The following is a 14,872-nucleotide window of genomic DNA, read 5'->3' as shown; positions in this document are numbered from 1 at the left end:
AGTGCAGCAATACGGCTTGAACTGCCTCAAAATGGAACAAAACTATGAATATTCATGAACACAATAGAATAGGCCTAAATTAGTATTGGTGCAATAGCCAGAAGATGTATATTTAAGAATGGTATGCTCTTACTCTTCCCATTCAATTGTTATAATATTAAAGGAAACAACATAAAGGAACGTTAATGAGTTGGGAAATGTGTACACCGTTTAATGTATTCAAATACTACACGTTCATAAAAGAAACAGAGAACAGACACTAGAGAGGGGAAATGGCTGTGTAAACACGGATGAAAATGATACCGGATCCCAAACTATCCGAATAATAATGGGAAGATTCACTCCTATTCCTATAATAAAGTAAAATGTCATTGGATCGCTCCGAATGAGGAAAAGGCGCTTTAGTGGAGATACTACACGCCCCTTTGTCTTTACAGCGCGGTAAAAAAAAAAAAAAATTGAATTCGTATTGCATGGCCGTGTGCCCAGGGTAGGCGGAGGTTTTAGACCATTCCATTGGTCCTTCCGTGAAATCTCGAGTCACTCGTAGCGCCAAGAAATGCCCAAGTCATTCCTTTCATGTCCAATCAAGTCCTTAATAATAATGATCGAGGTTCTTTTACCCAATCATCACAAATCAGAGCATAACTGACAGCCGTTTCGATCAATAATATTATGGTCCCACCCACCGAAGGCGGGCAGATATTCTACCGGAAATGTACATTGTTTTTCATTGTTCGAAAGGCATGCACGGTAAGTGTGCTGTTTTAAAGAAAAAGTGAATTTCCATAAACAATGTGTTCTATTAACAGTTGCACACATGATTGAGACATTGCTCGAGTATTTGTAATACACTGGCATTTGATGATTGCTTTAGCAATTACCTTTGCTGTCCTGTATTTTGTACAGACATTTCCCAGACTCCAGTCCAGAGACATGACATGAACTGGACTAGATCGCTAACGTTAGACCATTAACGTGCCTTTGAATGATCGAATTTGTAACCAACTTTAATGTCTCGAGCTGTATTCAAAACGTTAATTCATGACCACGATTACCATTTTTTGATGTTACTGATCAAATTGCGTTATCCACTAACGTTAGCAAGTTATCTGACCACCTAGCTGGCTTGAAGGTAAAACGTGTTCTTTATGGTAATTGGTGGCCTTGTTTACTGAATAAGTGACGGATAGTCACATTTAGAGACGTTCTGCTAACTTAGCTAGTTAGCTTGCTAGCTAACTATTCTAACGTTAGCTAGCCAGTGCATCCTGATAAAACAATCTAGTTGTCAAACTAATTACTGTTTTGCTGCCATGTTTTCTGTCCCTTTGGCTGATTTTAGATTGAAGGGTGAATGGAGGCAACACAGCTGATCGATGACTCAATATTGGAAGAGTCAGAGGAGGAGGATGATGGAGAGAAGCGAGGAGAGCCACTGGCCAAACTCAGGGTGTTAAAAAATAAACACATCGCAGAGACTGGTGAGTAGAGCCCAGTTATGTCCCCATCCTTTCTATAATCTTTTAACCTTTACAAATATGCCTAGACTTGTACAACATCTCGCATTGCTGGCATTTTGTAGCATGCATGGCTTTCCCTCTTACTTTGTTTCATCAACACAAGATTTGAGATATTCAGCAGGTAGTCTAGTGGTTAGAGCGTTGGGCCAGTAACTGAAATGTTGCTAGATTGAATCCCCGAGTGGCAAGGTAAAAATCTGTCGTTCTGCTCCTGAACAAGGCAGTTGACCCACTGTTCCCCGGTAGGCTGTCATTGTAAAGAAGAATTTGTTCTTAACTGACTTGCCTAGTTAAATAAAGGCTAAATAAAAAAATATATATACAAACTTGTTTGTCAAAGTATTTCATGAAATAATTGTCCTCCCTCCCTCCCTCCCTCCCTCCCTCCCTCCCTCCCTCCCTCCCTCCCTCCCTCCCTCTCAGAGTTGCCTCTCTACCAGGGAGAAAATGTGTTGGGTCGAAACCCAGACTCCTGCTCCCTGCCCCTTGTGGCCGGCTCCGTATCCAAGCAACACACCATCATCTCCATCTCAACGTTTCGCGGCAACCATCGTCACGGCAACGTTGCCGCCATGGAGACAGAGGCTTTAGTGTGGGACCTGGGCAGCATGAACGGGACAAGGAAGGGCCGGACCAAACTGACCCCTCACGTCCGCTACGCTCTGACCGAGGGAGAGTGTGTGGTAATAGCTGACATCCCCTGCCAGTATGTCTCTGTGGACCAGAGGGGGGGACAGGGGCACATGCAGAACCCGACAAACGCACACTCTGGAAGGGGAAGTAGGTCAGGGTCAGACAGGAAGGCCCAGCTCAGAGGAAGCCCTAGCGGCCAAGGTCTGGGACGAGAGACTGGCACACCGAAGACTGAGGCTAGAGGAGTTAATGGAGAGATTGGGGCACCATCGTTGACTGAGCTGGGTGGAATGGGTAAAAATCTGGCCAAACCCCTGTCATTTGAACAAACCCCCACACAGCCTGAGAGGACACTGGTGCCTGAGTCTGACTCCGATGGAGAGCAAGAGGGACGGAGAGACAAACGGGGAAAGTACTTTGGTAAAATGATGTTTATTATTTCACTTGCTGTAATCTCAACACATGGTGCTCTCATCTAGCTTTGTTGCAGTGTTTTGTAAATACCTATTTCTCTCCTTTCTCTCTCTCTCTCTCTCTACCTCTCTCTCTCTACCTCTCTCTCTCTTTCGTACTCTCTCTTTCTCTGTTAGTCTCTGATTCTGACTCGCACATGTCCAGTCCCACCTGTTCTACATTCCTCAGTCCTACAACCAAAGTCATTCCAGAGAGGTAAAGTTCCCATCCATCCATTCATTTACACTTCAGTAACCTGATATCATCACTGAACACTTAAGTATTCAATTATATTTTAAACTATAAATATATCATATATATTAGAATACAGTGGGTGTTTGTATTCCGTTGTTTTCAAAGTGAAGTCTCCTTTCCTTGTATGTCTAACAGTGAGGACGAGAGCCCCATCACTCCCTCCTCCTCTGCTAAAAACAGACCCAAGAAAATAGTGAGCTTCAGTGAGGAGGAGAGCGACATGGATGGACCGAGACAGCAGCCCAGGAGAAGAAGAGCTCAAGTGATAGTGGACGACAGCGAAGAAGAGGAGGAGGGGAAGGAAGGCACAGAGGCACTAGGAGAGAAGGAAACTGGCAAAAGGACAAGAGGAAAGGAGGATGTGTCAGTGGTGAACCAGGTCAGTCAAGCTGAGAGAGATCGATTAACCCCCTCTGCACCAATGGTGTCTACAGAGGACACGTTTAACATGGACAGTGACACAGACGTAGAGGGAGAGGAGGAGATGGGGCTGTCTGCACCTGTAAATGCTGTTAAGCCACCAGCCGCAACAGAACCTCCTACTACAGACTCTGACCCAGGCCAGATCCACATGGACAGTGATACTGATGTAGAGGAAGGGGATACTATGGACGGTGACACTAATTTAATGCTAACTGCTGCCGATGTGGAGAGGAAACCAGTAGATTCTGTCCCAGTGGTGCAGCCAACAGAGATCCACCTGGACAGTGATACAGACGTGGATGATGATGTTGTTGTGTCAGACAGTGCTACCAATGTTACCTCCTTCGTATCCGATCCGGCTGAGAAACCAGACGATCCTGCCCCTGCAGTGCCACCCGTAGAATTCCACCTAGACACTGACACAGATGTGGAAGAGGAGGACACAGACACACATTCCAAAACAGTTACAGAATCAGATTCTAGTGGGATCAGAACAGGGATTGCTGGTCCCCAGGAGATCCTTTTGGACAGTGATACTGATGAAGAAGACAGCCCGTTTACCCCTCCGGCCAGCAGCAGAACAGCGGAGCTCCTTAATCCACCCACCAGTGTAGGACCTGCAGCTGCTGCTCCTCTGGAGATCAGGTCTGACAGCGACACTGACTTAGAGGAAGACGCCACACAGACCATGAACCTTCCTCCTCCTAATGTCACCACGGTAACGGAGGATGCGGTGTTAGCGTCGCGACAGGCCGTGCTTCCATCACCCACAATAACAACAACAACCGGTGCTGTTACCAAGACAATCGCTCTCAGGTCTCAGGACTCTGATGCTGACACAGATGCTGAGGAGGAGAGGTTGGAGCCCAATCCCCCCCGGTGTCAGCCCCCAGCAGGGATGGTCCCGGAGCCGGCCCCCAGCAGGGATGGTCCCGGAGTCGGCCCCCAGCAGGGATGGTCCCGGTGTCGGCCCCCAGCAGGGATGGTCCCGGAGTCGGACCTCAGTGAGCCCAGTGACTTCAGGATGGACAGTGATACAGAAGAGGATGGACCAGGAGAGGCAGGCCAGGGACAGACTGCATGTCGGCTCAGAGAGGGGGCAGCTGGCCCTGGGCTGCTCCCCCTGGGGGGTTCCCCTGGCCCTCATCAGAAGTGCTCCACCCCTTTGGCATCGTCAGTTCAGGAGGAGATGGAGACTCAGGTCTTCTTCTGTCCCTCTGACCCCTTCAGACGTAAGTCATGGATTGTATGGTTTGCATCTTCAATCACACCCTGATTCCTATGTAATGTACTGCTTTTGACCAGGGTCCATAGGGAAGGAACGTTTGTTTATGTGTGACTCTGTGCTGTTGTTTTTGTCGCACTGCTTTGCTTTATCTTGTCCAGGTCGCAGTTGTAAATGAGAACTTGTTCTCAACTGGCCTACCTGGTTAAATAAAGGTAAAATAATAAATATAGGGAATAGGGTGCCATTTGGGACACAGCCAATGGACTTTGACAAGAGATGATACATTTCCAGTGGAAACTGTGAATCTGCCGTGTTCATTTGTAACCTGTCTCTCTATCTTTCCTCCTCAGGCCCAGCTCTCCCTCCTGTGCTGAGGCCTACAGCAGCATTGTCCTGCTCTGCATCAGACAGCCAGGAGGACGATGACTTTGTGGTGGCCGAGACCCAGTCATTTGTGTTGGAGGCCCAGAACCAGGGCCATCAGAGCAGCCTTCCAGTGGAACCAACCCTGGATGCTACGCAGCCCTATGGTTTGGAGCCTTCCTTGGGGGAGGACCGGGAGGAGCAGCCCAGCCGAGGCTCCTTCCAGCTGGGTCTGTCAGACAGCAGCCACCTCCACCTCCAGGCCAGGGACCAGGCCTCAGAGAGCACCCAGGCATTCAGCTTCCCAGGTGGGGATTCTGACCTGGAGGCCACCCAGACCTATGGATCTGGAGGGGGGAGAGAGGAGCCTGGCCTGGGCCAGAGGTCTGCGGTGTTCGGGAGGAACAGGCAGGTGGACTTTGTCCTGGAGGCAACACAGGCTTATGGATCTGGAGGGGGGAGAGAGGAGCCTGGCCTGGGCCAGAGGTCTGTGGTGTTCGGGAGGAACAGGCAGGTGGACTTTGCCCTGGAGGCAACACAGGCTTATGCTGCCCAGCCTCGCAGTGACACAGAGGAGGAAGATGAAGAGGAGACCCCCACCACGTCTAATGTTGCTACGACTGAAACCCTGCCCATGTCTGCCTATGAGGAAGAGGACGGTGAGGAGGAGGAAGATTTGGTTGGGGCCAAGCCCCTGACCCCAGTAAGGAGAGGGAGATCTGGAGGAGCGAGGGAGAGAGAGGAAGAGGAGCAGGAGACCCAGACTGGTGAGGTTCTGACCAACCAATACCTCTCCACAGCTCAAACTCTGGACATGGTCCAGGAGAGTGATGATGAGGAAGAAGCCAAACCAGACTCGCCCAGAAGTAGACGGACCCAAAAACAGACAGTAGACGAGGAAGAGAGACAGACTGTCAGCTCCTACCTCTCCACTGCTGAAACCCAGCCCATGTTTACTGCTGCTGCTGCTGAGGATGATGATGATAATGAGGAGGAAGAACTCAAACCTGCATCACCCAGAAGGAGGGGAAGGTCCCAGAGAGGGAGAGTAGAAGAGGAGGAGACACAACCTAGTGAGTTCTTCACCAGCTCCCACATCTCCACCGCTGAAACTCAGCCTATGGGTACTTGTGACACTGAGGAGGAGGAGGACACCAAAGCTAAAGGACAGGCTCAGAGAGAGCGAGGGAAAGAGTCGGAGGCTGGGACAAGCGGTGTCAGCAGTAGAGGTAGAAGAGGAGCTAGAGGAGGAGAGGAGGTGAGCTCTGAGACTCTGAAAACGCAGATGAGAGGGAAGGGGAAGGCTGTGAACACCACGGGAGGCGGAGGGAGGAGAGAGGTGTTGCCTGAGGAGGAAGAGAGTGAGAAAGAAGAAGAGGCGGAGGTGGTTGAGCAAGGGAGAAGAGGAAATAACAGTGTGAAACAACAGAAAGAGGGAGAAAAAGAAAGACTTGAGGAAGAGGGAATAGAGAAGGAAAGACAAGAACAGCCTGAGAAGGAACGGTTGCAGAAGGAAAAAGTAGAATCAGAAAGGGTTATGAAGGAACAACAGGACAGAGAGAGGATGGAACAGGAACTTAAAGAACAAGATGACAGATTAAAGAGTGTGGAAAGAGAAGAAACAGAAAGGATGGAGAGGGAGAAAAGAGAACAGGAGAAAAGAGAAGAAACAGAAAGGATGGAGAGGGAGAAAAGAGAAGAAACAGAAAGGATGGAGAGAGAGAAAAGAGAAGAAACAGAAAATATGAAAAGAGAAGAAACAGAAAGGATGGAGAGAGAGAAAAGAGAACAGGAGAAAGAGAAGAAACAGAAAGGATGGAGAGAGAGAAAAGAGAAGAAACAGAAAGGATGGAGAGGGAGAAAAGAGAAGAAACAGAAAGGATGGAGAGGGGGAAAAGAGAAGAAACAGAAAGGATGGAGAGAGAGAAAAGAGAAGAAACAGAAAGGATGGAGAGAGAGAAAACAGAACAGGAGAAAAGAGAGCGGCTTGAGAGGGAAAGGAAGGAACGAGAAGAGCAAGAAAGACTGCAGTGCGAGAGGACAAAAAGAGAAAAGAAGGAGAGATTAGAGGAAGAAAAAGAAAGAATAGAGCGGGAGAGGAAAGAAATAGAAGAGAGGAACAGACTGGAGAGGGAGGAAAAAGAAGAGAGGAACAGACTGGAGAGGGAGGAAAAAGAAGAGAGGAACAAACTGGAGAGGGAGGAAAAAGAGAAGCAAGAACAATTGGAGAGAGAAAGGGTGGAGAAAGAGAGGATAGAGGGAGAACAAGCAGAAAAGCAAAGATCGGAGAAAGAAAAAATGGAAAGGGAAGAGAAGAGAAAACAGGAGAGAGAACTATTGAAGAAGAAAAAGGAAGCGAAGGAGAGAAAGCTGAAAGAAAAACTGGAGAGTGAGAAGAAGGAAAGAGAAAAGAAGGAAGTCGAGGAGAAAGAAAAGGAGATAAAAGAACGACAGGCGAAGGAACAAGGAGAAAAACAAGCCAAGAAAGACGACGAAAATGAGCTAAAAACATCCAGGAGAGGTCGCAGAGCAACAACCAGGAGAACCGTCACGGTTCCACCCACAACGGAACCACAACCTGAACTTAATATTCTGTCCAGCACACCAGAACCAGTCCCAGCTAGTATAACTAGGTCTCGCTCCAACTCTTCCAACTCTGTCAGCTCTGAGAGATCCAGCATAGACACCCTGGGGAGCAGAGGGAGAGGGGGCAGGAAGACCACCAGCACCACAGAGCCAGCCCCAGGTCCAGACGACCCCACCCGCAACAGCACCAGGAGAAGGACGTTGGTCGGGACGGTTGTGGCTCCCCCTGCTGCTGTGGAGATCACAGTGCAGGACATTCTCTCCAGCGAACAGTTTGTTGCCAGGAGAACCCGCTCCAGCTCCACCAACTCCCACAGCTCCACCAACTCGGAGGTCTCCACCTGTATCGTGGATAGCGTGAGCTCTCAGAGCAAAGGGAGGGGAGGAGGCAGAAGGAGGAAGACTGGAACAGAGTCTCTCTCCCCCAGTAACAGGCAGAGTGAGCAGCCTCCAGCCCACAAGCCCACAGCCAGAGGCAGGAGAGGCCAGAAGGTTGAGGATGATGGTCCACACCCTGTTATTAATGAGAAGGCTGATTCTCAGGAGGCTGGTGGTACCACTAGAGGGCAGAATAAAACTGCCAAAACCAATGAGCCAGACCCTGTAGTAGCAGTTGAAGAAACCACTCCAGCCCAGGTAACAGAGGACTCCCCCGCTCCTAGAGGGAATGGAAGAGGCCGGGGCCGAGCCGGCCAGAAAGACAACACACCTGAATCCACCACTACAACAGCAGGAGGGGACACTCCAAGTGAAGAGGGAGTGGAGTCTAAAACATGTGGGAGAGGGCAAGGGAGGAAGAGGGGGCTGGAAGAGGAGGAGGAGGAGGAGAACAGTGGGTTCAAGGTTCCCCGGAGGAAAGCTAAGGTTCAGAAGGGAGGGAGATGCAGGGCAGCAGAGGAGGAAGGAGAGAAAGAGGAGAAACCTGCATCCACTCCAGCAAAGAGGGGCAGATCCTCCACTGCACAGGTGAAAAAGATAGCAGAGGATGAGAAGAGTATGGAGAGACAGAGTGAGAAGATGGAAGAGGAAGAGGCTGGTGCTGTGCAGAGGAAAGTCCGAGGCAGGCAGTCGACGGTTCAGATAAAGAAAAAAGAGGAACCTGTTTTGGACTCTAATTCTGTGGTAATGTTCTCTCTCTCTCTTTCTCTCTCTCCATCTGCTCCCTTCTAATAGACAAGCCTTTGAAAAGCTATGCACTCAATTTCTGTCCACACCCAGCTCCACTCTCTTCATACACTGATTTCCCACTAGAGTAATGATTTCAATTAACATCATTCAGTGAATCCCAAGGCATCTCTCTCTCTCTCTCCCTCAGCCATGGGAGTACACTGATATCTCTGTCCGTTAGGAGTACACTGACATCTCTCTGTCCGTTAGGAGTACACTGACATCTCTCTGTCCGTTAGGAGTACTCTGACATCTCTCTGTCCGTTAGGAGTACTCTGACATCTCTCTGTCCGTTAGGAGTACTCTGACATCTCTCTGTCCGTTAGGAGTACTTTGACATCTCTCTGTCCGTTAGGAGTACTTTGACATCTCTCTGTCCATTAGGAGTACTCTGACATCTATCCTAGGAGTACTCTGACATCTCTCTGTCCGTTAGGAGTACACTGACATCTCTCTGTCCGTTAGGAGTACACTGACATCTCTCTGTCCGTTAGGAGTACACTGACATGTCTCTGTCCGTTAGGAGTACACTGACATGTCTCTGTCCGTTAAGAGTACACTGACATCTCTCTGTCCGTTAGGAGTACACTGACATCTTTGCATAACAGCCCTAGTAATGAATTAAGTGGTTCAATGTGCGTAACTGTCAGTTTGTATACACCCTGTATTACTGACTAATGATACTCTGTCTCTCTCTCTCTCTTTCTTCCTCTCTTCCCCCTCTCTTCTCTCCTCCTGCTCACTCTCTTCCTCCTCTCTCTCTCTTCTTCCACCCCCTACTCCTCTGCTTCAGGTGCCCCAGACCCCTACAGGTAAGGGCAGAGGTAAACGTAGGGCCCCTGTGGAATCATCACCACTAGCCAGGACCCCTCGCTCCTCCTCTGCCTCTCCCCTGTCCTCCCTCTCCTCCCCTGGGACACTGGGGCCAGCGAGGGCCGCCACACAGTCCTACAAGGTAAGCTAATGGACATGTCTGTGCGTGTTTAGTGTGTGTGTTTAGTGTCTGTGTGTTCGAGCATAAATCTCTGATGCACAGTTGTGTATGTGGGTTTTGAAAGCCCTCCCTTCCTCTGCCTCATCCCTCTCTCCCTCCTTCTGTCCTTCTCTCTTTGACCCCCCCCCCCCTCTCAGGTGTTGTTTACAGGAGTGGTGGATGAGGAGGGAGGGAAGGTGGTGTCTTGTCTGGGGGGCAGCCTGGCGAAGGGCGTGGCTGACATGACCCACCTGGTGACTGACCGGGTCCGACGCACCGTCAAGTTCCTGTGTGCTGTGGCCCGCGGCGTGCCCGTCGTCACCACCGTTTGGCTGGATAAGGTTAGTCCCCCCCCCCCCCAACCAGGAAGTGAAGATGGACCTGAAGATTGTAAAAATAGAATGCACATCACTGTTATTTGTAATGGGGTGGTTGGAGTTCTTTCTGGAAGTGCTTTTGTACAAGAACTTCTGAGAAATGTTTCTCTTAGTATAATGACTATCTGATCATGGTTGGAGTCAGAGCCTCGTTTTAGCCTCAAACCCTTCCCCTCTTTCTCTGCACTCTCTCCCCCCCTCAGTGTGGTAAGGTGGGTCGTTTCCTACCTACTGACAGGTACCTGGTGAAGGACAGGGAGCAGGAGAACAAGTTCAGCTTCTGTCTGGAGGAATCACTGAGGACCGCCAGCACCCAACCTCTACTACAGGTACACACACTCTCTTCTCCTCCATCCATCCATTTGCCCAATTCATCCCTTTATGTTTGTGTGTTAATGTCCCAACTCTGTGTGTGTGCGTGTGCGAGTGCATGCCCCCCCCCCCTGCTGTGCTTGTATCTTTGAGTCTCCCATCCATGTTTATTCAAATAGGCAATGCGCACACACCCCCCTAGGAGAGCGCAGGCACTAGGCAAATAATGACTCATAGGAACCCAGGTATTGTTCTGCATACATACATTCTCCTGAGTCATTTAGATGGGTTTGTCACTGTGAACAATCCACACTTCCCGATGGCCTCCTTTTATCTATGACTACACACCATAGACTGTTGAAAAGACAAGACACACTAAAGCCGTGTCCTGAGATTATGGGTTTCTGTATAATCAAATGTTATTTGTCACATGCTTCCTGAACAACAGGTGTGGACTACTGAAACGCTTACTTACGGACCCTTCCCAACAAAGCAGAGAGAAAGAACATAGTTAAACATGTAATAATAAAAGTAATAATAGATACATAATGAGTGAGGACTACCAGTACCAGTTGATGTGCAGGGGTACGAGGTAGATGTACACATACAGTGCATCCCTAGTTGATGTGCAGGGGTACGAGGTAGATGTATACATACAGTGCATCCCTAGTTGATGTGCAGGGGTAAGAGGTAGATGTATACATACAGTGCATCCCTAGTTGATGTGCAGGGGTACGAGGTAGATGTATACATACAGTGCATCCCTAGTTGATGTGCAGGGGTACGAGGGTAGATGTATACATACAGTGCATCCCTAGTTGATGTGCAGGGGTACGAGGTAGATGTATACATACAGTGCATCCCTAGTTGATGTGCAGGGGTACGAGGTAGATGTATACATACAGTGCATCCCTAGTTGATGTGCAGGGGTACGAGGTAGATGTATACATACAGTGCATCCCTAGTTGATGTGCAGGGGTACGAGGTAGATGTATACATACAGTGCATCCCTAGTTGATGTGCAGGGGTACGAGGTAGATGTATACATACAGTGCATCCCTAGTTGATGTGCAGGGGTACAAGGTAGATGTATACATACAGTGCATCCCTAGTTGATGTGCAGGGGTACGAGGTAGATGTATACATACAGTGCATCCCTAGTTGATGTGCAGGGGTACAAGGTAGATGTACACATACAGTGCATCCCTAGTTGATGTGCAGGGGTACGAGGTAAGAGGTAGATGTACACATACAGTGCATCCCTAGTTGATGTGCAGGGGTACAAGGTAGATGTATACATACAGTGCATCCCTAGTTGATGTGCAGGGGTACGAGGTAGATGTATACATACAGTGCATCCCTAGTTGATGTGCAGGGGTACGAGGTAGATGTACACATACAGTGCATCCCTAGTTGATGTGCAGGGGTACGAGGGTAGATGTATACATACAGTGCATCCCTAGTTGATGTGCAGGGGTACGAGGTAGATGTATACATACAGTGCATCCCTAGTTGATGTGCAGGGGTAAGAGGTAGATGTATACATACAGTGCATCCCTAGTTGATGTGCAGGGGTACAAGGTAGATGTATACATACAGTGCATCCCTAGTTGATGTGCAGGGGTACGAGGTAGATGTATACATACAGTGCATCCCTAGTTGATGTGCAGGGGTACGAGGTAGATGTATACATACAGTGCATCCCTAGTTGATGTGCAGGGGTACGAGGGTAGATGTATACATACAGTGCATCCCTAGTTGATGTGCAGGGGTACGAGGTAGATGTACACATACAGTGCATCCCTAGTTGATGTGCAGGGGTACGAGGTAGATGTATACATACAGTGCATCCCTAGTTGATGTGCAGGGGTACGAGGGTAGATGTACACATACAGTGCATCCCTAGTTGATGTGCAGGGGTACGAGGTAAGAGGTAGATGTATACATACAGTGCATCCCTAGTTGATGTGCAGGGGTACGAGGTAGATGTACACATACAGTGCATCCCTAGTTGATGTGCAGGGGTACGAGGTAGATGTATACATACAGTGCATCCCTAGTTGATGTGCAGGGGTACGAGGTAGATGTATACATACAGTGCATCCCTAGTTGATGTGCAGGGGTACGAGGTAGATGTACACATACAGTGCATCCCTAGTTGATGTGCAGGGGTACGAGGTAGATGTATACATACAGTGCATCCCTAGTTGATGTGCAGGGGTACGAGGTAGATGTATACATACAGTGCATCCCTAGTTGATGTGCAGGGGTACGAGGTAAGAGGTAGATGTATACATACAGTGCATTCAGAGAGTATTCAGTTCATGACCTATTCCACATTTTGGTATGTTAAAGCCTTATTCTAAAATAGATGTTTTTTAAATGATCATTTCAGTCTACACACAATACCCCATAATGACAAAACAGGTTTTTAGATTTTTTTGCAAATGTATTAAAAATCAAATAAAAACAGACCTTATCACAGGCAAGCTGCACTAACTGTTAATGTTGTGGTTGTGTTTAATGGGCAGCTCTCCCATTAACTCAGTTCTGACTGAACAGCAAGCAGGCTATTATCTATTATCTTATTCTTTCCTTTTTACTTCCTGTTTATAAAACTGTCTTCTTAGCCTTAGTGAACGCATGGATTTATACATTTAAAGGGGAAAATGAAACTCCAAATAAGAGCATGCCCTCTCCTCTCTCAGGGTTATGAGGTCCATGTGACCAGGTCAGTGTTGCCAGAGCCAGCCCAGATGAAGGACATCATTGTCTGTAGCGGAGCTCGCTTCCTCTCCACGATGCCCTCCACTCAGAAGGCCCAGGCCCAGACCCTAGTGATATCGTGTGGGGAGGACTGGTCTCTCTGTGCTCCTGCTCTCTCTGCTTCTCTCCCCGTCCTCAGTGCTGAGTTCCTGCTAACTGGTATATTACAGCAGAGAGTGGACCTGGTAACCCATGTCCTCTCAGCCCCCAAACCCAGGGCCCAGCCAGGAGCCAAATGCCAGGCCAGGGGGAGGAAGAGAATGTAACAAAGACCAAACTCACCTGGGTGGTATTCATTAGTGCATACTGTAGCAAAACCATATGCAACAGAAAACAAACACTAGTGTTTCTTATTGGACAAGTTCAGGTAATCCCTCCCTGTTTTAGTCTGTTTTCTACCGTTAGGTTAATATGACCCTACAGGGTCTACAGGGCCAGGGAGAAGGCATTACAGTTCCAGAGAAGACCACAGGTGTGTGTGTGTGTGTGTGTGTGTGTGTGTGTGTGTGTGTGTGTGTGTGTGTGTGTGTGTGTGTGTGTGTGTGTGTGTGTGTGTGTGTGTGTGATGGCATAGCATGCAACACCCACCTCCACCTGTATAGAGAACAGTAGCAGGACCAGGCCTCAGAGGAGTGGTAACTACAGTACTACTACCCTGGAGGGGCTGGAGACCATTAGACACCTGAGGGGAGGAGTCGGATGTACAAGAGACGGTGGCAGCATCCCAAATGGGACACTATTGCTTACTTTTGACAAAGAGCCCTGCACTATGTAGGGAATAGAGTGCTATTTGGGACACAGACGTGAAAGGCTGGTGAGAGGAGACATCCACCTGTATGACCGACTAGATAGTTGAGAATTTATTCACTCTGATAAGAAGACAAACAAACCCAAGAGATGGAAATCTATTCCTATGTTTATGGGGGTAGAGAAAATACATGCAGAGAAATGCTCTGAATATATTTGTGTTCATAAAAAATTATATAAATATGAGTTAACATAGAGGAGACGGAGTAATAGATGAGATAATTTACTGCCTATCCCAGTCATTTATTTATGTCTCTTCCTCTTTTCCTGTCTTTCCTCCCTCTCCTGATCTTTTATCTATACTGATTAAAAGCCATCCTCTCGCCTTTTGTATAAAGATAACAAATATATATATTAGTGCCTATTTTACGAGGATAGTGTTGAATATACCAGGTGTCTGTCTTCACCAGCTGTGATTGCTGAAGGGACATGTCTTCAATCTTAGAAAAAGGACCGAACTGATTGTCTTAATGCTGCTCGTCCATTTACATCTTTGTATGTCTAGGAGTTATATGTCTTTATTTACCGATCAATAAACCTTTTGTACTGAACCTCTGAGTGATTTGTTAAATTGTGTTTATATATTTTTTTTGGGGGGGGTGGGAATTTCTTATGCCATATGTTTAGATGTTTTATAATATTTTGGCTACCTGCCATTTCATAAAGTGTTTTTAGGCCAATTAATGGCAGTCAATGGACGAATGTTTACTGTGTCCTGTCACTTCATTTAGTCTGGGCTTTGGGATGTTTTAATACATCATAGATATACTCGATTGAGGTTGAACTAAATCCCTTGACACAGCCTTCACTTCTACCTCTCAGCTGAGTAGCCTATACACAATGCAGCTATTATAACGTTTTGTTAAACGAAGATCAATTCCTCCAGTTAAAAAGACAAACAACCAGCAATCATTGCCTTGCTTGGGGCAATCGAATCCGGTGTTTACCGAGAATAGTCGAGCGGCTCCGACCGAGAGCAAAAACCGACATATTCTGAGCATCTTCA

The 14,872-nt window shown here is 47.9% G+C and overlaps 1 protein-coding gene across 1 annotated transcript; it reads left to right on the top strand.

Moving 5' to 3' along the window:
• Positions 1 to 772: 772 nt before the first annotated feature.
• On the top strand, positions 773 to 14,417 carry mdc1 (mediator of DNA damage checkpoint 1). Its single transcript, XM_020497675.2, has 11 exons — positions 773 to 1,135; positions 1,346 to 1,484; positions 1,947 to 2,576; positions 2,747 to 2,825; positions 3,000 to 4,519; positions 4,866 to 6,784; positions 6,832 to 8,586; positions 9,425 to 9,586; positions 9,763 to 9,945; positions 10,185 to 10,310; positions 13,002 to 14,417. The coding sequence occupies exons 2-11, from the start codon at positions 1,358 to 1,360 to the stop codon at positions 13,323 to 13,325; spliced, it is 6,825 nt and encodes a 2,274-aa protein (XP_020353264.2). The 5' UTR covers positions 773 to 1,135; positions 1,346 to 1,357; the 3' UTR covers positions 13,326 to 14,417.
• The last annotated feature ends 455 nt before the right edge of the window (positions 14,418 to 14,872 follow it).

Source organism: Oncorhynchus kisutch, linkage group LG13 (assembly GCF_002021735.2).
Source record: "Oncorhynchus kisutch isolate 150728-3 linkage group LG13, Okis_V2, whole genome shotgun sequence".
NCBI classification, from domain to species: domain Eukaryota; kingdom Metazoa; phylum Chordata; class Actinopteri; order Salmoniformes; family Salmonidae; genus Oncorhynchus; species Oncorhynchus kisutch.
The sequence above is the reverse complement of the archived record's forward strand: the minus strand, read 5'-3'. Positions and strand labels throughout refer to the sequence as shown.

Bases quoted from the DNA above. Each gene is read 5' to 3' on its own strand.
- mdc1 (XM_020497675.2), top strand. From the start codon at position 1,358: ATGGAGGCAACACAGCTGATCGATGACTCAATATTGGAAGAGTCAGAG. The intron at 1,485-1,946 runs GTGAGTAGAGCC...CCTCCCTCTCAG, and splicing joins TAAACACATCGCAGAGACTG to AGTTGCCTCTCTACCAGGGA. The intron at 2,577-2,746 runs GTAAAATGATGT...TTTCTCTGTTAG, and splicing joins CAAACGGGGAAAGTACTTTG to TCTCTGATTCTGACTCGCAC.